At 40.5% G+C, this 26091-nt stretch overlaps 1 protein-coding gene across 2 annotated transcripts in view; it reads right to left on the bottom strand.

Moving 5' to 3' along the window:
- ATP2A2 (ATPase sarcoplasmic/endoplasmic reticulum Ca2+ transporting 2) overlaps positions 1–21272 on the bottom strand; it is a 40294-nt gene extending 19022 nt beyond the window's left edge. The window contains exons 1-5 of one of the 2 annotated variants that reach the window (XM_042442103.1): positions 21224–21272; positions 21050–21132; positions 9735–9839; positions 8025–8163; positions 1259–1339 (exon numbers count right to left, since the gene is read on the bottom strand). In XM_042442103.1, the coding sequence (XP_042298037.1) occupies positions 1259–1339; positions 8025–8112 (169 nt within the window). In that variant the 5' untranslated portion in view covers positions 8113–8163; positions 9735–9839; positions 21050–21132; positions 21224–21272. Of the gene's footprint in view, positions 1–1258; positions 1340–8024; positions 8164–9734; positions 9840–21049; positions 21133–21223 lie in introns of those variants that run through there. The other variant, XM_042442102.1, reaches the window with a different exon arrangement.
- Positions 21273–26091: the final 4819 nt, after the last annotated feature.

Genomic DNA, 26091 nt, shown 5'->3' with positions numbered 1-26091 from the left:
AGAGAGAGAGAGAGAGAGAGAGAGAGAGAGAGAGAGAGAGAGAGAGAGACAAAGAGAGAATGTGAGAGAGATACAGAGAGTCCTTGCCAACATTCTGAAAAGTAAAATTTCCTGCAGCTATATAAACAGCTTCCTTAAAATTAAGAGCTGAGATGAAGCCAAGAAAGTACACACAATGAGTCCATCTGGCTTAATACCATCTACCCTGACTGGTATTAGCTCTCCATGGTTTCAAGCAAGATTCTTTCTGAGCCCTATCTGGTGATGCCAGGGATTGAACCTGAGACCTTTTGCACTGAAAAGTACCACCAGGCTACAGTCCTTTCATTGCATACCAAAAAGAATGGTCAATGATGTCAAATTAAGGTGGAAATAAAGGTTCCATTATAATGTAACTCTTTCTTACAGAAAAGTTTCGTTTTACAAGCAGCATTGGCACGTAACCAATGGAGATATCAATATACCGTATTTTCCGGCGTATAAGACGACTGGGCATATAAGACAACCCCCAACTTTTCCAGTTAAAATATAGAGTTTGGGATGTACTCACCGTATAAGACTACCCCTCTTCCAACGCACATCAAATAAAAATTTAAAAAAATCAGATTTGATTTCAATATGGTAATTTAAATTCAAATGCTTATGACATGCAGGTACTTAGCAGAAAACCTTGTTGTATACAAAGCCTGCTTGGATTGGTCAGCTCTCCCTGCTTGCCCAGCCCTCCCTGTCTCCAAGACTATCAGAGTGGTAGCTGCTTTCATACGATCGTTGCATACGGTGGAGATGCAGCCGCGGCTGTTTTTGAGCTCCCCCCACCATATGCAGTGACCACAGATTCTCCAGTCCAGCTCAGAGGTTTTAGCACCTGCCCTATAATATGACACCCGGCGTATAAGACGACCCCCAACTTTTGAGAAGATTTTCCTGGGTTAAAAAGTAGTCTTATACGCCAGAAAATACAGTATATTTCTAAACTGGAAATGAATCCCTCCAAGACTTTTAAAAAACCACTCCTTTAACAAAACCAGGTATTTAAGTTATTTTATTTAGTTTACTGTATGAACAATCCTAGAAAGACACAAAGCTTGCATAATAGCTTCCCCCGAACATGCATGTACCAAATGCAACAGATGGCTTTTATTCAGTAGCACCATGCCTACTTTGTTTTTTAAAAAATGTAACTAACTTCCAATTTGTCCTGAATCTTAGCCAGAACCAACAGCTTTTCTAAAAGAGAGTTATAAGAATCACCTACCTGTGAGAATTGACTGGTCTACCCTTAGAGTTGTGGATTTTATAGATGTAATTCTTATGTCAGCAGGAACCTTGTCACCAACTATGGAATGAAAAGATGCCACATGAATTTGACTAACCGGTATCAAATGCAAGATCTTCTACTTCATACTACCAGTCATATATCTACTCAAAATATTTCTTTTGGAAAAAATTAAACAGATGATCCATTTTGACTTTTTTTAGATTTAGATTTTCCTTGACTTCCTCCAGAAAGTGTTTACTCATTTGGATTTCTCTACCTGCAGCTTGTGTCCAATTACTTTTTCTTCCACCTTTAATTGAGAAATCTAAATTATATTAACATGACTGCACACATATTCAAAGAGAACACACATACTTGTGTACAAACGCACAGTGAACTTTCTATGAATCTTCCATTAGCCCATTAAGATTTGGTAACTGTAAAGCTCCAATAAACCATGTGACGGGTTCTATATACCCAAGAGAGCTTTTGATTTCTTATGCAGTTTCATAGACAAATTCCCCCAAGCCACGTAACAAACTGCTTTTGAAACTGAATGTTTCAAAAACAGTTTGTATTTTTGCATGCAAGCTTCATGTCTGGTAGAAAAACAAACATGAAAAACCCACTAGGAGCACAGAAGCCCATGGGACTGAGTCTATCAAATTGGACAGGCCACTGTCAAGATTCAGTTTCTTTGCATCTGCCCACATTTCATCCTGCAAGTATTTCTGAAGTAGCTGATACAAAAGACTAAGAAAAGGGTTGTGTACAATGTCTACTCAGTCAACAACTACCATAACAGGGAATTAAGCATATACCAAAAGCTCAAGAACAGAGCACTGAAAATACTTACATCACCAGTTAATAAATTACTGATCCTGTCACAGAGGATGGACTTGTTCATAGTCCCTCTAGTTTTACAGCAGGGATGCACAGAAGAAAAGTTAATTCCTACAGGAGCTGCTTATGCAACTGGCAGCAATCATGCATGTAGAGAGAATATCGGGCTGCGAGAAAGCTAGAAGGTTTGCAACTTTATGTGCTCCATCAATGACATTAGGAACCCTTACTACAGGACGGAACACATACCATTTAGTGGTGGTAGGTGCACTTTGGTCATTAAGTAAGACAGATTTCTGTTCAATTTCTCACAATCTCAAATTTACTCAGATAGCCTTGCAAATCCTTTGACAGGGCACAAACTATAACAGGGCCTTGGTATCCGCTGAGGTTTGGTTCCAGGGCCCCCTATGGATGCTCAAGTCCCATTATATACAATGGCATAGTAAAATGGTATTCCTTACATAAAACAGCAAAATCAAGGTTTGCTTTTTAGAATTTCTTTTGTATGACCATTTTTGAACCATAGTTGCTTGAATCTATGGATGCAGAATCCGTGGATTAGGCTGGCCCTATTTAGAATTCCCTATTTAGAACAGACAGACCAATAAGCCAAGTGTGCTTTATTTATTTACTATATTTATATAAGGCTGTCCAGAAACACTGTTCTTTGTCTATTCCATTATTGCACATGAAAAAGTCTAAATTCACTGTGCCCTTCAGCACTGAAGAGAAAATAGTACAAGACAAACAATGGCCAAGGCCAAAAATGGGCAAACTATTTGAATGCACTCCCTTGATGTTGTGAGGAAGTTTATATGTAGATATATGATAGCAGCTGTTTCTCTGCTATCACAGTTCCACCAAACAGGCAGCTAAGACTCAACACAATGTGGAAGAAAGCCTATCAATTTACAGGAGCACACAGTTGAGCATCTCAAATACACTGCCACACTTGACAATAGCACATGAAAAGACTGAATCTCTTTACTAACAATGTACAGTTTGGTATGCCAAAGTACAATACCATGTTTGACATTCCTTTAACCACCAGGAGAAACTAAGTGGGAATAACTATTATGAGTTATTATTACAGTGGTACCTCGGGATACGAAATACCCAGGTTACGAAATTTTCGGGATACGAAAAAATCCCATAGGGAATTATTGTTCCGGGTTACGAATGTTTTTTCGGGTTACGAAAAAACTTTTGGTGCTTTTCGGCGCTATTTTACACGGAATCGCGGCTTTTCCCCATTAGCGCCTATGGCAATTCGGCTTACGAAGGCTTTTCGGGTTACGAAAGCGGCCGCGGAACGAATTACTTTCGTAACCCGAGGCACCACTGTATTTCCTTTATGTTGCAGCCTACCTTCCAAAAGTGATATATTTCCCAGTCAATACGCTACTCCATATGAACATCAACAGCATCCCTAGACTGTAAAGAGTCTGAAACATAATAATGAAGGCCATATTCCGCTGTCACCCTATCATTGCAGATCAACAACATGCCCTTCCACTTTTGATACCTAGTTAATCTTATTTGAATTGCTGTTCTTCCGACGGCAAAAACAACACCACCACCCGGTAGAAATGGGCTTCTAGGCTCTATGGACTCTGCAGTCTTTGTGCCATGGGCATAATCCAAGATTGGATTTTCATGTCCCAAACTGGGCATTATATTCTGTCCGCCTAAAGAGCCAATTCTGGGAAAGGCAAAAATATTCAAGCGTATAGGTGCTACTTCTCCATCCTGTCCCCTCAAAGACTTGGAACACACACAGAAGCTAGCAATTTCCACACAGACACTGGCCAGAGTCCAGAAAATCCCTGCTCAGGCTGACTTTAGGAGCATGACATCAGAGAGTCCTCTAAGCAATATGCCAGGAGTGCTAGATCCGTGAATGGGTTTTAAAAAGCCAGACCCTATAATCATTTATTATAAATCAATCTGACAGTTTTTTCAAACAGTGCTTTAACATTAGTGAGCACCCAGAGCCCAGAGGTAAGACTGTTCTAGAGAGATCTTGTAGCACCTTTGAGACTAACTGAAAGAAAGAAACTGGCAGCATGAGCTTTCCTAGACTAAAGTCTACTTCCTCAGATTTATTTGGTGGAATGGTAAACCAGGGACACACCTATACATGCCCTTGGTGTGTGTGAATGTCAATACCAATCCCAAATCCTTTGTGTATGGTAATAAAGTGGCAAGCCCAGTCTTGATGAAGTAAGACTGTTACTGCATGCTATGCAAAAGGATTTTGTGCAAGATTGCCAAATGAAGCATCCATATCCAGTAATTCCACTATGAACAGTACTGAATGCATTCAGGTAATGAAAGGCAAGAGGAAAGAGCTCTGTTTTAGTAAAGGCTTCACCACCTCAACAGAGAAGACTTTTATAATCTTATTTGCCAAAGTAGAATTGGGGATTAACAACAAATTATTTGTTGTTCAGTTTGTTCTGCACTTTTCTTCCAATACCAAATTTCCTTTGAAACGCCATTTCTGCTGTAAGGGTATATCATGAATCCCTCACGTGACTGAAGCATATTTCATGCACTTCAATCCTCATAGTTCAGTAACCAGCCCACCAGACCCAGAAAGAGGTCAATTTCAAAAATACTTCTATAAATATGTAAGTAATTATGCTGTCCTAGTTTGAACTCCAGACCATTTTACAGATTTGTGGGATATGGCATGAAGCAGGATTAGTTATCTGGAGTAGTATCACCTTAGCACGACTTCTCACAGCCCAGAAAAAAAATGGCTAAAAGCTACATTAAATAGTTAGAAATTCATCATTAGCAGAGCTATGCTTTAATTATTTTTACATACTGCTTAACAAATGCTGTTCATTAAACTTACAAGCACAAGATGAACTAAAAGCAGACACTATTCATAAATACAAACACCTTCACCATAACACTAGAATTATCATCAAGCTGTTTCTTATGCTGATAAAGGCAACAACTATTGCCACATATAAAACTGAGACAAGAAAACTAGGAACTTTCCTTACACAGATATAAGGACCTCTGAAGTCAACTGTCACCCACATAGAGCAGTCATAAAGCCCATGGATATACTCCTCAAGGCTGTTCTAGGTTTCTATGTGTAGCTTTCTCTTTGTCTGATTCAATAGAACAGGAGGGCCCCAGGAGAAAAAGAATCAGGACTGGATGTAATGTATCACATAGCTTTGTGATGGCTTGCTTGTTCTAATCTGCTTGCTGTCTAGAAGCAAGAACATGGTGGGATTTGTCTAGCACAGAAAGTATGTGTGGGAGGGGATGCTTTTATTATTCAACATTAGACCCTCTGAAAACCATGGCAAATTTAGAATGTCCTTTAGAATGGCAGTGGAAGGTGTCATTCTGACAGTCTTCAAATCTCCTCTTGAATTTGGTTGTCACCATACTATTGTTGTGTGCCCTTCAAGTCATTTCTGACTTAGGATGACCCTAAGGTGAACATATTACAAGATTTTCTGGGGCTGAGAGTGTGTGATCTACCAAAGGTCACCCAGTGGGTTTCCATGGCTGAGCAAGGAATGAAACCCTGGTCTCCAGAATTGTAGTCCAGTGTCCAAACCACTACACCACACTGGCTCTCTGTATACCTCATATAATACAGAACGCTGCATAGTATTATGTGGGATGAGCAGGAACAAATGCCTTTGTCTTCCTTTAGCATGTTTTGTCATCGCTAATAAAGCAATAACTAAGTTTATTATTCATAAAATATTAACATACAAATACAGTTTTCTTTTGCCAACATTAGGCTCAACAATGTTGGAATCTAGTTACTTCCTGACAAAAGAATATTTATTTTAGAGCCAGCGACCATGTAGAAAGTATCTCCTCAGCATAAAAACCCATACTGAACTATCTCATGAGCATTCAGCAGCACGGACACATGGGAGATAACGTCCACCTGGTTATTCTACTTTAGTCAATGGTGGGGTGTAGCTGCCTGCACATGCAAATTCTATTGGCACACTGCCTAGAATTCCATGCTCAGATACACATCCCTGCAACAAGTACTTTGTCGCTTCCCTACATGGTCCTCTTTTTGCAGGCACCATGTCAGAGGCCATCCAATAGGCTTGCACTTATGACAGAGGCATGCACACCATTTTTCTCACCTCCAGGTCTTGACACTAGCTAGGGAACACAGTGTATGTACTCTGCCACCCACCCTAAAATTTTAACCAGGTTACAGTCACTCACAGTAAAATGATCTGAACATCATGGACTACATAGAGTATTGAGGCTAGTTGGAAACTTAGTCATCCTAAGACTGAGCATGGCACTACTGCTACTTTGGGAAATATTGGTTATCAGTGTAAATGTCAGACTGCCAGAACAAGAGTCAGTTACATTTAAGTCAGTAGCACCATGATCAAGAGCAGTAATGTGAACACGAGAGATAAGCATGTGTATTTGCTTGTTCTAAAATTTTCATGCTCTATTGAGGCAATTTGCAATTATTTGTTCATGCCCCCGGGACCAGAAAAAAGTACGAGACTAAATATATCCACTGCAAGTTATCGTACTTGTTAGACAGCAGATACTAATTCCGCATCTCTTTCCTTTTGATACATCATCATTCACATAATGGGACTTCACAAGTGAAAGGTTAACAATAAGGCATTGTCAGTGGTGCTACCGCAAAATAAAGGGCAAGGCTTTCCTAGGAAGAATACCAAGGTAAGGAAGAGACCCTCCTGTCTATCTGCCAGCTGCTCCAGTGTTAATTTTCTTTTTCCTGAATCTCATTTTTAATGAATTCTTCCTTCCCAATAATTCAGTGGATGACCGCCTAACCTTTTCCATATTTGAACATACAGTAGGAACTGATGAGAAACAGTTTCTCATCAGTGTTTGCAGATCATCTGTTATTTTATTCTTTAATTCAGTTTTACTTTTTATTTCCTTTTTTTAAATATGATTTTTGCTTAATGAAAACAACAGGGGGGGGAAAGATAACTTTCCCATGTAAGGTGAAAACTCAACAACTACTGCATTGAGAAGGGCTAGACTGAGAAAGCCATATTTGCACCCCTACAGAGGATGCATCATTAGCACCAAATAGAGAGAAAGTAGCTGTTGTGAAGTCAAGTGGCTATAAAACAAAACTTTCCCAGCTTTTCCAGTGGAGGATGTGTGCCGCAAAGAATGCTGTTGGAAGTCCTAGTCAGTCTTCCACAGGTACACATCTCTGCTGTTATCTTGAATTATATAAAATTGTGTTGGCTTGGAAATATACATTACCAAAGCATTGACTTTACATATGAGACTGTAATTTCAGTCCCCCCACCACAACTGCAATGCTAATGAACATTAAGGTGTAGCTTATGGCTGCATTAGCTAGTGCATTCCTATTAATGTTTTACAGCTGCAACTCCAGACCTATTTATTGTGCATCCATGACAAAGCAAATCACTTTCAAAAGACAATGATTCTATTTTTGTCCCTTCACATCAGGTCAGCTGTTGCTCAGGCAGCAAGTTTGGCCTCCAGAAGCAATCACTTTTTCTACCCTCAGACTGAGACTGATGAGGAAAGAGAAGGGCATTGTAGATTATATCATGTTGATAGTGCAGGCATTTTAGAAGTCAGCAGGATTTATCTAAGTTGAAAAGTGCTGTAATTTGATAACAAAATAAGGTATGATTTTAGTATGATCATATATAATCCATGGGTATGCAGTTTAAGCCTGATACGATGTTAACAGCCAAATTCCTACATCTATATGATGGTTCCGGACTACAGCCTTCCCAACATATTTAGTCTCGATCTTAACAAAAGATCATCAATCCATGTGAACAAATTTACTATTACCATATGCCTCAAAAACATTAGCCACATTAAAAGTTATCATAAACCACACATATTATGTAGCACCAAAGCATCTTACCAGCGACTTCCACGATATCACCAGGGACAATGTCTCTTGCTTTTATTCTTTGTACGCTTTTTCTGTCTTGCCGGTACACTTTGCCCATTTCAGGTTCATATTCTTTAAGTGCTTCAATGGCATTTTCAGCATTTCTCTCCTGAAAGAAAAATTAAGTCAAGAGGGCCCAGAAGCTTTAGATTTTATAATAGAGTTGGCAAAACTGTCAGCTTCCAGTTTTCCCATCTAGACTATTAAGCAAACAATCTATTTTCATTTACTGACATAACTAGACACATCATGTAGTTGGAACAAGCTGAGGAAGCAGCCTGCAAAACATCACTGTCAACTGCAGTCTGTAAGCCACTACTTTGTGTTTCAGTTTGTTTCACAATCTTTCAAGCATGTTCATTACAGTTTGGGTAAGAAAAGAATAGTTTTAGTGCTCTGAGGCAAAAGGTTCTTTTGGAGGCCGTTCAACAAGCAGAATGCCCTTTCAAACTGAGATTATTATTTCTCCCATAAGGCAAAGATCACTCTGCTTTATTTTAGAGCAAACAGACCAGATCAAAAAGCATACTCATAATTTATAGCATCCTTATTTTATCCCTCCTGTGACATTTAGCATGTCTTGCTGGATGTGTCCAGAGTTCTAACATGGATATGAAAGAATGTGGAATGAAAACCATTGCCCCCAAACCTCCTGTCTAAAGTTGTAAAGAAAAGACAGTACATTTGACACCTGTTACTTGCTAACATGGTGTCTACTATTAACTGAAGTCAGGTGTGATATTCAAGAAGAGAGCACATTAATACATCATCACTGTTTCAGATGTTCCTTGTTCAGCTATGGGAACTCATTCTATGATTATATTAACAGTGGTTTATGGCTGCAGTGATTTAATAAAAACCAAAGGCCTTCCAGTTATTAAGACTGTCTTCTCTCCAACAGTTTAATGCTAAAATCTTGCGAAATTATTACAGGTTGCCAAAATGAAGATGGGAAAAATTCAAGCAGCCGACAGCTCCAGTTCTAATATCTACACTGAAGGTCAACTGAGAGTCATCTGTCCATGATTTGTAATGCTGCTTTTGCAGATAACAAGAAATCTTCAGAACTAAAGATGAAAGCTTATACTGGAGAAGAATATATCCTGACAGGAGCTGTTATTAGCCACAGTTCTCCACAATGAAATTGTTATTTCACAAACCTCTTACTCTGTAACTTATAACATGGGGAAAGAGACACACACTTTTAACCCTTCTCCATTCACCTCTAAAGGCATACTGGAGAAAGATACGGTACTATCTAATTTCAACAGCCATGAAAGAAGTGTAACGGTCGCCCATGAATCATAACAACCCCAAACACATCTCTAATGAATGTTAAGACTGTTCCTCATACCATTCCACCATAAGAACCACCATTTACAATAGTTGATTGCTTGGAGCATCATACACACTGAACTAAGCAGTAAAAATCATGTTTTTCCCCATGCTTCCTATTGGCATGCAAATATATGCATGGCAGTGACCATATAAACATATCTAGGAAAACTACATGTTTTAGACTTAAATAAGCAGTGTCATAAATGCCATTGTTGGATTATAAATCCCACCATCTCTCAGGCTTGTATATGTATATGGCCAACCTCACATGCAATGCTGAAAAGGCTATACACCCTTGCCTTATAAATAATATTTAAAGCCTTCTAAGATTCAGCCGCTTACCTGCCACACACCCACAATTGCATTGGCTACTAATATGAGTAAGATTACAAAAGGCTCTACAAAGGCTGTGATTGTTTCTTCACCTTCTTCAAACCAGGCCAACACCTGCAAGAAAGAGTGAACAATTTTTAAATTACAAAAGGAAATTATTAGATGACATTTTTCAACACCAGTCATCTCAATTTTAGCCGCCATTTATTCACTTGCAATGAGATATCCCCAAGGTTTACTGCACCATTCAAAGAAGTCTGCTGACTCACTGAAACCACACCTTAAAAACGGAAAGCAAATTCCATTTCAAAGAAATAATCTTCACCTGCCTTTTTCCAAATCGCTTGCTGTTTGAAAGCAGTTTGCACTTTTGAGACATAAGCAGGCTAGACCTGAACCTTTGTTTTCAAAACAACTAAATTGCAAACAAAACCTAGAACAGATTGGACTTGACAAAACAGCATCAGAAACACACTTTATTTGTCTTTAATAAACTAATCCTTTCCTACAGGTAGTGAACAACGCAATGTGAGAGGCTACGTGAAAACAGGAACCATAGTTTGCAATGATTGGTTAAAGGTAACATTTTAATTCTTTTAAGACAATGTAAGATCTGAGCTGGCATTTTTATGCTTGGTCAGCTTGCTATTTTGAGAATTGAATCATGGTAATTTTTATCTATGAGAAGATCAAGTTCTAAGCTGACATTATGAACTGTTGCTGTTTTCCAGCCCCACCTCCACCACACTTTCCCCCCTTAAACTTCAAGCCAAGTTTCCTCTCCATTTAAAATAGAGATTCTGAAATCTTGAGTGGTCATAGCACATTTTTGGCACAAACTGGACCCTTGTAAGAGTGATCAGGAGATAAGAACACACAAAAGCTATAAAAATCCCCTTGTACAGAATCAAGGATTGTACGTACTGAAGGGAGTGCTTTGAGTCACAGCCAAGATCTGTTACTATTACTAATAAGTTCATATGGGTAATCTATAGGCTCTTGACAGCCGATAGCAAACTCTACAACAGCTAGTGAGAAAAATAGTGGCTGCTATATTGAAGCTCTTGAGCAACCGGAAGTGCAAAGCAACTGAAGAATGCTGAAATCTGCAGCATTTGGAAGTCAGCGTACAGCAAGTTGCTAACCAAACTCCTCTTCCAAAGTAGGAAGCAAGGAAATGTAAGTTCTTCAACTGTCAAATTTTGCAGCAGCTCATTTTTCATCATTGAATATATACCCATTTTGGTCAAAGGACTTTTATGTAACACATATTAAAAAGCACAACGCTTTTATAAAAATCGATTAGACAAGGTTTAAAATATGACACTGGTCTATTTAAATACATTTTATGGTATAAATCAAACACAACCATCCCACTGCAATTGATAGCTACTTCTACCATATATCTTCTTGTGATCTTCTGGTGAGCAAGGGCAAAGAGGGCTACCTGCCAAGTCACATATTCATCTTCGCCTACTAAGAGATCGAAAGTCATGACCAATGGGCTCTGATAAGAATTCTCAATGAAAGGTACCCAAAATTGTTCTGCCGGGTTACTGTTTTAAGAAGCTGTACAAAACATCATGAGCAAGGTTCTCTGCTTCAGGACAACCACCAATACAAATATGTTTGTGCGCGGGATATTACTTAGCCTTCCTTGTCTGAAAGCAGAACACATCATATTTAGCTATAGCTGTGTAAAAGCTTTCTGGGGTTGCACAAATGTCAATTCTGTGAAGTAAACTGCATGTTCACAACCCTGTTTGAATTTGAAATATAATCTGCACATAAAGAGGAACTTTTTGGTAACAACCTCCCCTGTGGTTTTGATGATATTCTTCTGTATATACCTTCTGGAAACCCATTATGTTCACTTGGTGAGAGACTGCTCATAAGCTGAGTAGCATAATGTATGTAATTTTTAACAGGTCATTCCTTTGTCAGTTCAGACATTGTTGGGTAAATGGTGTTGTCTGTTGTACCTTACACCAATAAAGTAACATGTTTTTATGAATTTAGCTCTCAGTACTCCGATCTCTAGCTTGACCATAGCAGAAAATACACTTACGTAAGGCCATCAGTGCTCATAAAATTAATTCTGACAAGATTCTAAACCTGAAACCTCCAATATATCCTGGATCTTTGCCCCACCTATTTCTACATGGTATCTCAGGACCTAGATCACAGGCATGTCAAAAAACAGTTAAAAAAAACCAACAAAACAGGAGATAGAGCAATCCTAGACTATAGGAAAAGCAACTTTTAGGTCAGAGTAGAAGAGAATGGTAAACCTTAAATAGTACAAATTCCACCGATGAACCTCCTTAAATATCCCAGTTCCACAACAGAATGCCAGAATGTAGATTGTGAGACACTCTATTTGCTGTAACCTTAATGTATCATTAGCCACTTGATGGAGCTGTTTGTTAGCCATCAAACAGCTAAAGTGCACACTAAGAGAGACACTTTATAATGAGTTTGAAGGACCTCCACAACTACATCTTCAACACCATTAACAGTTGGTTTTTTAAAGTATGACTATCTTTAATACCTGGCATGGATAAAATGATATCTGTTTTTCCCTTGCACAACCTATATTGAATTAATATTTATTATCTGCCAGGGTTATGAAGTATAAAAAAGCCAAACTCACTACAATACACTGTAGAGACAGACAAGTGTAGTCCGAAATGTTGGAAAAGTAACAGATGTTACGAAAAATCAAATGATGTCAAGTCCACAAGGGTCTGGGATCTACGCTATCTTAAGACTCTTCTATACATTTGTTGAGGTTTCTCACAAATGTCAGCTGTTTCTTCTGTAACCAAAAGGTTTAGAAATCTGCTCTATAAAATAAAAATTCAAATTCTCCCATCATTCATTTCTTAACAGCTGAACTAATATGAAGGACTAATTGTTAATCATGCTTTAATTTCATTCTATCGTAAAGGTGAAATGCACTTTCCATCTTTAACAATTAAATTGTATTACTGGAAGTAGTAAAGCTATCTTATCATTTCCACGGAACACCTTTGTTTGTGGAAGGTTTTTAAAAATGGACTGTACAAGTTATATATGATAAATGATTCTTTACAGCAGACAAGCATATCTGTACCTTATGCAAAGAAACATGGTGGTAACCATTTACCTCTTTGCTTTCCTGCATTTTACAGGTGCAAACTTGGATTATGCTAGCACACTGAAAATACTATTCTCCCACAAAACAGCTCTATGAACTTGCTAGCTCATCTTCCTACAAGGAGTCTCGGTTAGATTACTATTCCACTTAGGCACCTAAGGCTTTTGTGAGTGACTACTTGAGAACTATGTCAAGACCCATGTTGCATTCACTTCTTCTCCCTCAAAGGTCAGATGTATCAGTGCTGTTTAAAAGGCCATTAGACCAGATATAAGTATGTATTAGGGTCCTCCATTACCTATTTATAAAGCCGAACCCCAAAATTCTTGCAGCCTGGCAGGTTAGACAAACACAGTTAATATACAGATTTTAAAAAATTGTTTAGAATTACTTCCCTTTACTTAAGACAAGTTATATATCGTAATTGATGAGGGGGAGAAAAATCAGTGAAGCGAAGAAAAGGAATGGTAAAGACTGGTTGCTAGTATATACTGTCAGGAACAAAAAGATGGGTAATGTGGTTCTTGCATTTGGGAGCCCTTCAAATGTTCACTCAGATTCGGAAGCCTTTGTTACTGAAAGCACAGGATTGTCAAACTCTTAAGTTCAAAGCTGCAAGAACAGATGCCAAGCTGTTCTGTGGGGCAGATCCATGGAACGTAAGACTGTTTTAAACATGGGATGGTTTCTCCCAAAAGAGTAATTGATGTAGTGATTCTTAATCTCTTAGTTTGGGTTGGAGCTAGAGAGCTCATGTAACAGAAAGTTCTCATAGAGAAAATGCATTCCCATACAGAATATAAGCACAGCTAATGAAAGAAAGAAGACACAGCTAATGTCCCCATTCTGCTCAATAATTTGTTTTCTACATGCAGGACGTTTTTGGATATTCAGTCAAATGAGCCCCAGTGAGAATTCACAGGTGGTACTGTACAATCATAAGTTTACCGCTTTAGTTACTATATGTGAAAATATAGTTCTACAATTCTAAGTTATAGGGGATTCAGAAATGAGCCTTCGTACTCCTTGCAATAAGAGCTGACAAATGGAGAACTGATGGATATTCGGAAATTTCGAAACCCGTGGGCACTACTATCTACATTCCTTGACCAATCACAACAGTTTTGCGATAATGCAGCTATGGATTTAAAGTTGTTATAAAATAACTGCAGTGAAAACAGAAAGGCTCACTAGTATGTTTTGCATCACTTTTCAACACAGAATTAAGTCTTCAACTGATTTTTTAATAAACTTTTCGGAGGTGAAATGGAGGGTTTTAAATGTCCATGTTCTCCATTTCAACTCGTCATATGCAGATAATACAGATTTGAACACTGCATGAAAGGTGACTTATAGACAGTATTAAAGTTAGTGCTACAACTGATACAAAGAACTGGTTAAGTTGATTATCTACATACCTACTGATCACTGTATTGAAGATGGGGAATGGCTGGCTATGAATGAGACAAACATACCAAGTGCTACTGAGAAGGCAAGTAGGAACTGTATCCCATCTAAGTCTAATTAATCTAGATTTGCTTCTCGGCACAAAATCTGCTAAAATTATTATGTCGTATTAATTTTTGCATATTAGTACACTTTATTGAATTCACAGTACATTATTAATGTTATGCTTTTTCTCTCATCTTCTCTTGAGGGCAATCTGGCCTCTTGATGACAGACTGATTTTAGTACATCTACCATATTTCATTTAAAATTAAACAAATAAAGTATTTTTGAAGAAATACCGACAAATTATTCCATATAAATAATGTCACCCTAGGGAATTAATTGGTAACTATCAATTCTGTTTATTTCCACTCTCTTCTTGATTCACAGTAAGCTAACTCTCCCAACGGTTACTGAAAAATTAAATTATCAATAGGGGAAGAAAATTATGGAGCCATATTACTTCAACAGACTGCATTCATCCCTTATACATGCCAGCTCTGATTTCTGCACTTAAGAGCCATTGTTATAACTAATTCTTAGAAGAGGGAATTACAAGGAAATACTGGAACAAATACAATTACCTACTGCAATCATCTTACCAAGATTATTGGTAATTAACTACATTACTGTAGTTCTTATAGTTTAATTCTTCTCATTACGGCTTTAAAACCATTGGATACAGAAATCCGATACCCAAATATTCTGTTCCTGTGTTGCAGAACTGAACAGCTCCAACAGATAACTTTGTTTCAGCCTCAATGGTGTATGACATTATTTTGTCAGTTATACTATTGTTCCCAAGCAAATTTGGGGTTTGTGCCTCAGTGTACCTTACGCCAATGAGGAAACACCAAATGGGAAGATCCAAACTATTTTCTTTTTATTTGCTGAAGCAAATGCTGCCAGTTAACATAAGATGCACAATGGCTTTAGACATTCTATTCACACTCTTTGCTTTTAAACTAGCAACATGCCTAACCCTACTGATGTATAAACATGTGCATGACACATTTCTTACGTTTTGTCTCTTGGCAGTACCTAAAAATGTTCATTCTTCAAGATATTCTTTTTCAAAAGGCAAGATGTAAGTAAGTAAATTTTCTTTTCTGGATACCTTTCAAAACCAAATTTGAGATCAAACGTTTACAAATTGCTGCTAGAAATGGGACTGCGTGTTTAGGCAGAGAGTACCTTTATATTTTGAAATTTACAGAAACACGAGGCAACGTCTAATGTCTCGTGAGCAGACTTCCGCTTGCACTGGGACTTCCCCTTTCCTTCTTCCACCCCACACTCCTAGACAAACCTGATCTAGAGGGTTCCTGCACTCCAGAGGAGAAATGTGCAGTGGACAGAGGACTGAAAGGGTATGGGAATCCATCCTACTGGCAGATGGATGCAGTTGGACTTAAGCCATAATTTGATTTTCCAAGATGCAACACAAAATTGCCACTTTCTAACAGCCTTCCTATTAAAGTCCGTCACTTCTGCAGAAAAGATTGGGAATTTCTTATGGTAGGAATATTTCAGATTTCACTGGGGTAGAGGGGCAGGACCCCATGAAAGTAGAAAAACTAAGATGGGGGGAACACCTTTTTTTTTTTACCTGAGACAAACCTCTCTAAGAATCTCTAGGTCCTTCAGCACAACTCTATAGTCAATTTCTGCCCAAATGAAATGGACAATAGAGTCTGGCAAGAGGACCTAGAGAGAACATATTAATCAAATTAATGAATAATGAAGTCTGCAAAAGCCAAAGCCGCAAATGTGGAAGGCTGACTGTACTTTCCATATCATACTGTATACAGACAGAAAGATCATACCTATTAAAATCAATTATGTTTGGAAAGGTTAAGTTTGACCTAACAGACATGGCAATCTTGTACTCAATGGGACCTACCTTCCAGGACCACAACCACAACCAAGAGATAAATACGCTTCTTGAACTACATAGAATCTGCTGTAAGTACAATGGACATGGAGGTAAATGAATGTTAGTACACAAACGTTGGGAAATGCCAAATCTGGAACTGTGCATGAATTCTTTGCATGAAGTTTTGTGCATTGGCCTTTGCATGTGTTTTACAGACAAGTAAGATGATCCCTCATGTTCCAATAACTTAATCTTATCTATGTTGTACCTGTCCTTCTCCAGAATCAAGATAAAAAACTGTGTACTGAGAGCTTTCCTGAACACGCCAATTTCATGTTCACTATTACAATTCCAGAAAGCCATTTTTGTTCAGGCAAATAATGTCTCATGTTCCAACCTGCATCCAAGAAACAATGCTAATATTGGTTGGTGTGACATCAGACAAAGGTCCTTCCGAACAATGAGAGCATGGTTCAGTGGTAAAACACATTGTTAACAATGTAGACAGCCCTATATTGAGCTATCAGCCCCAGTACTCAAAGAATGGCAGATGTCAGGATTGTGAAAGACCTCTGTCTGAGGCCCTGAAGAGGTGCATCAAAAATAGACAACACAGGACAGACTACTGTCAGTTTCATACCACAAAATAATTTTGGTTATTATGTCTTCATCCCACTGTCCTCTCTCCAAGCTCATGAAGGCAAGACTCAATTTTAACCCCATAACAACTATGTAAGGTAGATAGAAATGACAGTGGTCAGCCCAAGGTCACCCAGTAAGTTTCATGACTGAATGGGGATGTGAACTCCGCCTTTATCATTTCTCCTTTTACCATTAAATGCTATGCAACAGTGGCTTATCAAGCAGACAAGGGACTCAGGGAATAGATGTATGGCCTCGATGAGAGCCCTTGTTGCATGACCTGTACAACTACAAATATTTGGTCCTTTGGAATTGCTAGCCCACGTGTGCAAACTTACAGAGCAGTGGTTCTCATACTTCATTTATAAACAAAGCGCCACACACGAAACATTTCGGTGTTGATTTTTTAAGAAAAACCACCACTGCCTTCTCTACTGACGTTTAGCCCACTTTTTAAATATTGGCACACAAATAATAGTTTAGCAACTGAACATAGATGAGAAATCATAAGGAAGAGCATGGACCAACAATACACAAGGAGAGAAAGGTGAAATATTACATTGGCTGGCATGATGTTAGCGACACATAGAAGTGCAACTGCAAGTCAAAGTTACAATGGCAAAATGAACATATGTTGTTGGTGTTGAGGAGTGAGGAATTCACTACCTCCCTCATGCAATGACCAAAGCCCCCACAAGACTCACCTCTCTCCTGTGCCACTTCTCCACAGCCATTTTGTGGCTGGTAGAAAGGGAAGGGCATCAGAGAAGTGTTTGTCTCACAAAGATACTCTCCTGGACCACCTTGGGATCCTGGAAGATGACATAGTCGCTGTGCAACTGGTTACAGGCACACAGCCAGATGCTTCTCCACCAGCGTTGGTCTCCACCAACCACTAAATGGCCATGCAGAGGGTCTTATAGGAGGACAAATATTGCGATTCTGCCTGATGCGGGATCTCAACCATTTGTTTAAATACTTATGTGTTTGGACATGTGAACATGGAAGCTGAAAATATCCATCCAAAATGACATACAATAGGTAAGTTTTCAAATGTTAAGGTGATACCCTTATTAATACAGCACCTAAACAAGATACACGTTGTTGTGTACTCCCTTGAGTTTTTTCAGTCCTAGAGGCTGACCACTTTTGTGCTCATCCACACTCAGGTGTTACACTTTCAAGCACTGCCTGGCCTCCTTGTCAATTTATAGCACAAGATCACCATAATTCAGTTCTCCCATTATTCTGGTACAAACAGGCTTACTCAAAAGTACTTCACCGTTCACATTCAGGGCTATTTCATTGCTGTGTTCCAACATTCTGGTTCCTGATTGTTCCAGCAGTAACAGTGAGTACAAGGAAAAGAGATCTCTCAGCTCTGAGTGTACTATGCACCTTACATTCCTTTTTTCTATATTGTACAAGAATTGGCAATCCCCACATATGTTATGACTTCAACATGTTTGTTCAATTTTGTCCAGCTGTAAGGTCTACAGTAGAGAATCATGCAGCCTTCTGATATAGTTGGACTGCAAGTCCCAGCAGACCTAGCCAACATAGCAAATGGTGAAGAGCACTGGGAGCGGCAGTGAACTATATTATAGAGAGCCACTTGATTCCCACCCACCCCCTAATCTATGGACTAGAAAAACGACCAAACTTGGGACCACAGACACTAAAAATGCTCAACAGTGAGCCAAAAGAGCTATTTTCCAAATATCTAATTCTGGAGACATGGACAATGTTTGCTGAATTCAGAGGCAGCATTATTAAACCAAAAAAAACAGCAATATCTTTAATAAATTCAATTAATAAACAAAACTTAGAGAGTGCAAGGTTTGTTTCTGTGCTAGCTATGCTTTGGACTCAACACTCTGTAGATGAACATGAAAAAATATTCAGTAGAGAAAGAGTCACTAGCTTGCATTCTTACTACTGCTTTAGGAAAGCATCTTCCAGAACCTACACATTGTTCAGACATGGCAAATCGTCTTCTGGCTTAAACAGTTTGATTCTAAAAACCATGTTTTTAGGTGTGCAGCTCTTCAAATGATACAATGCTAAATGCATACGTAGCAAAAAGAGACTACAACAAGAACCGTATTTTCACAACGTATCTTGGGTGTATCTAGACCAACAATACACAAATAATAAACTGTAATTAAAATAAATCTTAAAATCAACAGCTAGAGTTGGTTTTAGTCCAACAAAAGCTTTTACCATGATAAATGTGTTAGTCTCTAAGGTACAACAGGATTTTTGTTGTTTTTATAAACATTACACAAGCAGGGTTTTGAAAAGCATAAGTCCCTGGTCAGGTACTAATACTACTTCCCATTACTTTTTAGATTACAAATACACTTGAAGTGGGCATATACACCCCTTTATTGCCCACCACTCTCTACTGATCTCTAAAATATGTAAATCTCAACTCACACTTACACAAATGTCCCATAGAGTAAAATGCTCACTCATTCAAATTTCATACTTCCACTCATCACAGCTCTCTTTCATAATGGAAAAAAACCCCCAGAATGACTAAGCTGTCTGTCTCCACATGAAAAAACAGTGCCAACTTTTGACTGGCTACAATGATGCACATGTATCAGAAATGAAGCTCTATTCCTTTGAAACAGCATACCAGCGTCATGATATCTGAAACCGTCACTGGGCAAACATCAGCCACATACTACACCACAGAACTGTACAAACAATAACCCTCCTCTCACTCATTTTTATCCTTCAGTATAGCCCCACTACCTTAAATCCTCTACTAATGGTAAAATAAATCTGGGTTGGGTTTTTTGCTCTCTCTCTTTTTTTTTGGTTGCTTGTAAGCAGGACCCAAAGAGTTAAGTTACTTAGAAAGTAGCCACATATATCAGTAGCACCTGGAGGAGAGCCAGGGTGGAAATTCCACATATGAACCAGAGCGTCTGAATTTGAATAAGGGCTTCTCATCCTGCACTTCCCACTACAGTTCCTCATACCTGCTGAAAAGCTGTTGGAGGAAGGTATGGGTACCTCCAGACATTCATATTTTTTCTGTGCATGAAGCACACTGGAACATGCTTGGATGTGCTCAGGGGCTCCTCCAAATCCCAGCCATCCCCACCTGACTTTTCAATGTATAAAAGCTATGTACAATTCCTTATCTCAGTCCCCCTCAAGTTAGTCTTATCTGGTAGATTAGGTTGACAGGCAGCAAGATGACTAAGGCCACCTTGAGTTTTGAGGCTATAGCAGGTATTTGAACCTGGGCCTCTCACAGCCAAACAATACAGTGTCAGTTGCATCCCAGCATGAAAGTTCATCTCCAGATTTATTGCTTTTTAAAAGGACAAGTACTGATTTCCTCCTTTGTCAGAATCTGCATCTCACAACCACCTCCCTCTTCCATTTGGATCTCTTTACGTGTCTATCGTTCCTCTGCAATCACATGTTTGGCACCACACAACATTAGCCCACTTCATTACTTTCTTCGTTAAAAATTAAGACTTCTTGACTGGCTTTACGGTGTCGCCCACCAATTCTGAATGCAAGGCAAGGAGTTTATTTTACAAGAGGCTTCCCAAAGGTCAGTTACCAAATTTGGTCAACAATGGTGCCATCACTGCTGTCATCATTCTTGTCACTGTCAAGAGCAACAACTGTCACCTTGCTATTATCAGCAAGGGAAGGCAACTGGAATATTCCCCCATGCAAATTCTATTTACAGTTTGCATTGCATCCAAAAAAAGACTTCCAGCAGTCTCAGTTAGTTTCATAACAATCAACTGCAAAAAGAATGCTAGTTCACCTTCTTATTGGGGGCAAGGTTAAAAGGCAAGAAAGCACACTGAGGAACCTAGCTCAGATATCATAAATACAATACAGTACCACAGATTAAAATATTTATCCAAAAGCTAGTAGCATACATATCTGGTTTAACTGGTATGCAAACTGAACCCCCATACTAAGCACACTTTTCCATTAAGGAAATGTTCCCTGCTATTGAACTTGCTTTGAAAAATTGTAGACAGAATTAAAGTCCAATCCCTCGTCCTAAAATTCAGAGATTACATTTCTTTCATGTTAAGAGACAAGAAGCTCTATGCCTAGACTAAAACTTAAGGTGGAGGGCTCATATTGCACCTCTTCATTTTAAGACACTTGTCATTCAACGTATACGTGGGAGGTCAAACATCAAAATCATAGATAGAAGAAGATACTTACAAAGGATATGCATGCTGCCAGCAACAAAATTCTAACTAACAAATCTTCAAACTGTTCAATCACAAGCTCAAGTAAAGTCTTCCCTGTCAATATAAAAGGCAAACATCAGTTGTCAAAGAGAGACTGGGGAAAGAACAGGCAGAAATGCCACAAATGCTTCAAGAGCTTGCTTACCTTCCTCAGCCGGTAGTTCTTTATGAAGCGAAGGTTTCCAGGAAGCATGTCATAGGAGAGAAGGGGGAAAATCAGACAAATCTATTAGAAATAAGGGTACCCATCATTCACCTCAGCTAGACTAACAGGGTTTTTATATTAAATTACTTATATTAAACCAAATGTAACTGGCACAAGCAAGATGAGCTAAGCTGCCTTCTTTCAGTGACACAGATAGAGGAGGCCTCATGCGCCTGGCATTGTTCATCAAGTATGCTTCCACATCCTAGTAATGAGGTTACCAATTCAGCCAAGTCATCACTGCTGCTAACCGTAACTTCAAATGCAGTTCTACACACAAGGGTCAAAGGTTTGGAAGACTTCCCTGTCCTCCCCCCCCCCCCCCCCGCCATTGCTAAACCTGGATTCACTGCATTTTAATTTGTTTCAAGCCTTCGTTTTTCACAAAGGAGGGGCAATGTTGGAAAAGCTAACACTGATCAATATGTATTTGAGGAAGTAGGCTCGAGTCTAGGAAAGCTCCTGCTGCCAACTTCTTCCTTTCAGTGAGTCCCGAAGGTGCTACAAAAGCTCTCTACACTATTATTATTATTATTATTATTATTATTATTCAGAGATACAGCCATGTTAGTCTGTAGAAAGATCTTGCAGCCCCTTTGAGACTCACTGAAATATATAGATGCATCTGAGGAAGGAGACTGAGGTCTAGCAAAGCTCCTGCTGCCCATTTCTTCCTTTCAGTGGGTCTCAAAGGTGCTACAATATTTCTCTACATTATTAGTAGTAGTATTCCATCCAAATGCACCTGAGGAAGGAGACTTGAACCTAGGGAAGCCCCTGCTGCCCATTTCTTCCTTTCAGTGAGTCTCAAAGGGGTTGCAAGGCCTCTCGACATTATTATTATTATTATCATTATATCCAAATGCATCTGAGGAAGAAGACTTAAGTCTAGGGAAGCTCCTGCTGCCCATTTCTTCCTTTAAGGGAGCATCAAAGGGGCTACAATATTTCTCTACATTATTACTAGTAGTATTATATCCAAATGCACCTGAGGAAGTAGATTTAGCTGCCCCTTTCTTCCTTCCAGTGAGTCTCAAAGGGGCTGCAAGGCCTCTCTACATCATTATTATCATCATCATTATTATATCCAAATGCACCTGAGGAAGTAGATTTGAGCCTAGGGAAGCTGCTGCTGCCCCTTTCTTCCTTCCAGTGAGTCTCAAAGGGGCTGCAAGATCTCCCCACAGACTGACAGGGCTATATCTCTGAATTATCTATCTTTATGGGATCCTTCCCCATCCTCCTGCCCTGGAATCCATTCCCCTTGTGAAAGAGGATTCTGGAAGGCATCACCAATATGTCTCCCCCCCCCCCTTTTGAAACACACACCGAAGAACGTGGAACAGAGCAAGAGAGAGAGGAGACAAAAGGTGAAAGAAGCCGTGGGAGAGGCCTCCAATGTTGAAGGAGAGAGAGAGAGAGAGAGAGAGAGAGAGAGAAGGGTTGGGTATGTGAGCCCAAGCCGCTCTTTCCTCGCCAAAGGTGAAAGTGGCAAGTTTTCCACGTCAAGCGTGGAGGGAGGAAGGCAAACCCACGAGGCGGTTTGCAGAGTCAGCCATCTTCTCTCTCTCTCTGATTCCGGGTCCTGGCGGCCGGTTTCGGGCACGATGGGTCCCAAAGAAGAGGAGGAATGGGAGAGAGAGAGAAAGAGAGGGAGGGAGGGAGAGAAACCCAAACGAGGGGAAGGAGAAAAAGAAGAGGAGGAGGAGGAGAGGGATCAGATCAGCAGCACTGAGCATTGGCATCCCAATGGTGATCAGATCAGCAGCATTGGCATCCCAGGTTGCGTCCACACTGGGGACATAACCCGGTTTGATGGTGCTCCTTGGCGATGGATTCTGGGAGTTGGAGTTTGTGTGTGGGCCCCACAAACTCCAACTCCCAGAATCCCATCGCAGGGCCAAAGTATGGTATCAAACCGGGTTTGGTTCCCCAGTGTGGAGGGAGCAGGGAGATGCTCCGTGTGCTACCGTGGGCGCCCCACCGCTCCTTGAGCTCTGGACTGCTCCAAGCTGTGGCCGGTGCTCTCGTTGACGCCGAAGTAAGGCCAAGACCTCCTCCACCGTCTTGGTGTGCGCGTTCTCCATGGCGGCGGCGGCGGCCAAAGGGGGGCCTGGGCACGGGCTTTCGCTGTCTCTCTCTCTCTCCGTGCGGGGCTCCTCTTCCTCAAAGCAAGGGACAGTCCCCTCCGGAGAACCCCTTGGGAAGCAGAGCCAGAGGGGCTCCTCTCTCCTCGTTCTCCTGACTGGCTTTGGGGGGAGAACCTTGTGAGGGCGGAACGAAGGGGGAAAGACCGAGGGGGCGGGGGGACAAAGAACGAAGGCACCCCCCTTGAAAAACAAAGCCTGAAGGGGGAGGGAAAAAGGGGGGGACACACACGACGGAAGTCGCCCTTTTGGCGCCCGCCCGCCTTTTCTTTTTCCTCCTGCTGAGGGGGCTCCAAAAAGGAAAGGTCGCTCCGTCTGTGAGGCGGCGGACCGGTGGCCCCTGGCTTCCTTGACCTCTCCCTTTCCCTTCTTCCTCCCTTCCTTCCTCAGCCGGCGGCTCTAATAGAATTTATCTGGAGCCAACTCGCCGCTGCCCCTCTCGCCGCCGCGGCATGTGGACGACGCTCATTGGCCGAGAAAGGGAAAAGGGGGAGGAGGGAAAGGGGACCAGGAAAAAAAAGGCCAGGGCCCGGCTCCGTGACGTCACGCCCGTCCGTCGCTCACTCAGATTTCGCCGAGGAAGGAGCCCCAACAGCCATTTTTGCTCCCTTTTTTTTTTGTTTTAATATTCGCCCGCCCGGCCCGCGATTGACTTTGTGGTTCTCCCTTCCTTGCTGCTTCGGGAAAGGCGGGCGTTGGGAAGAAAAAGAGGCGGGCGGGCGTCGGAAGCAAAAGCATTAAAAGACAAGGAAAAAGGGGAATAAGGGTCGGGCGTTAGCGGAGTGGGGTTTTTTTTCTTCTCCAAAGCGGGAGGGCGGGGCCTCGTTGGCGCTTGAGTGACAGCCACGGGGCTTCGCCTGTGTGCGAAAGGGAGTTCCTGTCAGGTCAAGGGGGCGGGGCCTCTGTTCCCGCCCTCGCCGGCTCCATTTTTTTCTCCCTCATGTCTCCTTGTGAGGGACGTTTTCCCCCTCACAGAATAGTATACCTACTCCGGCCTGTAGGGAGCGCTTCAGCACACTTTTGGTCCCAGCACACACTGCAGCAATAACCCGCTTTGAGGCCGCTTCAGCTGCCCTGGCTCTATGCTAAGGGATTCTGGGAACTGTAGTTTTGGGAGACGTTGAGCCTTCTCTGTCAGAGAGAGAGAGAGCTCTGTTGCCACAAGAAACTACATTTCTGAGCCAGGGCAGCTAAAGTGGCCTCAAACTGGATTATTTCTGCAGAATGTTTTGGACCTATTATATTAAACATACTTTACCTCACAAAAAGCATAAATATATACATACATATATATTTCCTCTTTTTGTGAGGTAAAGTATGTTTAACAAATATGATATAATGTATAATGCCTGATATCATATTAAACATACTTTAACTCACAAAAAGCATATATATATATATATATATATACTTTCTGCTTTTTTGTGAGGTAAAGTATGTTTGGTAATATAATATGATTGTACAATGCCTGATATAAGTCCAAAACACTCTACAGAAGTAATCCAGTTTGAAGTTGCTTTAACCGCCCTGGTTCAATGCTAAGGAATGCTGGGATTTATAGTTTTGCGAGACATTTAGCCCTCCCTGTCAAAGAGCTCTGGGGCCACAATAAACTACAGTTCCCAGGATTCCTTAGCACTGAGCCAGGGCAGGGAAAGCAGTCTCAAACTGGATTAGTTCTGCAGTGTGTTTTGGACCAAAGTGATCATGAGAGAGTCAGTGTAGTGATTTGAGGATTCCAGCAGACCAGGATTCGCCCTGGGAATCTATTCAGTAATCTTGGGCAAGTCACACTCCGTCAGCCTCAGGGGAAAGCATTGGCAAAGCCATGCCAGGAAATAAATAGGATCGGTATAAACTGGAAATGACTTGAAGGCTTACAACAACAATGCTACAATATACAGTCTGCCTTCTTTGTCCGCAGATTTTTTTAGCCATGGTTTCAACCATCCACAGCTTGAATAGATGTATATGTGTATGTGTGCATTCCCAAAAGCAAGCCTCGATTTTGCCATTTTATATAAGCGACACCATTTGACTAGGCCATTGTACTTACTGGGACTTGAGCATCCATGGATTTTGGTCTCCACAGGGATCCTGGAACCAAACCCCAGCGGATACCAAGGCCCCACTGTATTACATCCCTTATCAGAAAGCATATGCTTCTCTGTACTATTTGCTGCGAAGAACATGAGTGGGAGAGTGCTCTGCTCTTGCACTCATGTCCTGCTGTGGCTTTTTTTGTTGGCCACTGTGGGAACAGGACACTGGACTAGGCAGGGCTATGGCTGATTCAGCATAGCTCTTCTTATGATCTTAAGGGGATTGTGACCCAACCTAAAATATCACCATTTATGTTATCATTATCGTCAGTAGTAACAGGAGACGTAGTAGCAAATGAGAACTGAAAGATCAAATTTCAGTGAGGGAGGAAGTTCTGTGTTGGAAAGTTATACTGTACTGTAAACCTTATGCGCTGCTCTCCTTTTGCCAGCAGCTGGTAAAGCAGCCTTTTTATTTAAATAGACATTGGATGACTGGTTGTGTGGAGGAGCCCCTTTTTTTTTTTTGGATGGGGAGGATCTTTGATCTTAATTGTTATATTTTTAAATGATGGAATAATTTGTCAAATTAATGGTGTTTTGATGCATGTCCAGAGGA

This window comes from Sceloporus undulatus, chromosome 10, assembly GCF_019175285.1.
Source record: "Sceloporus undulatus isolate JIND9_A2432 ecotype Alabama chromosome 10, SceUnd_v1.1, whole genome shotgun sequence".
Classification (NCBI taxonomy): Eukaryota; Metazoa; Chordata; class Lepidosauria; order Squamata; family Phrynosomatidae; genus Sceloporus; species Sceloporus undulatus.
This window is presented reverse-complemented; position numbering and strand designations above follow the sequence as displayed.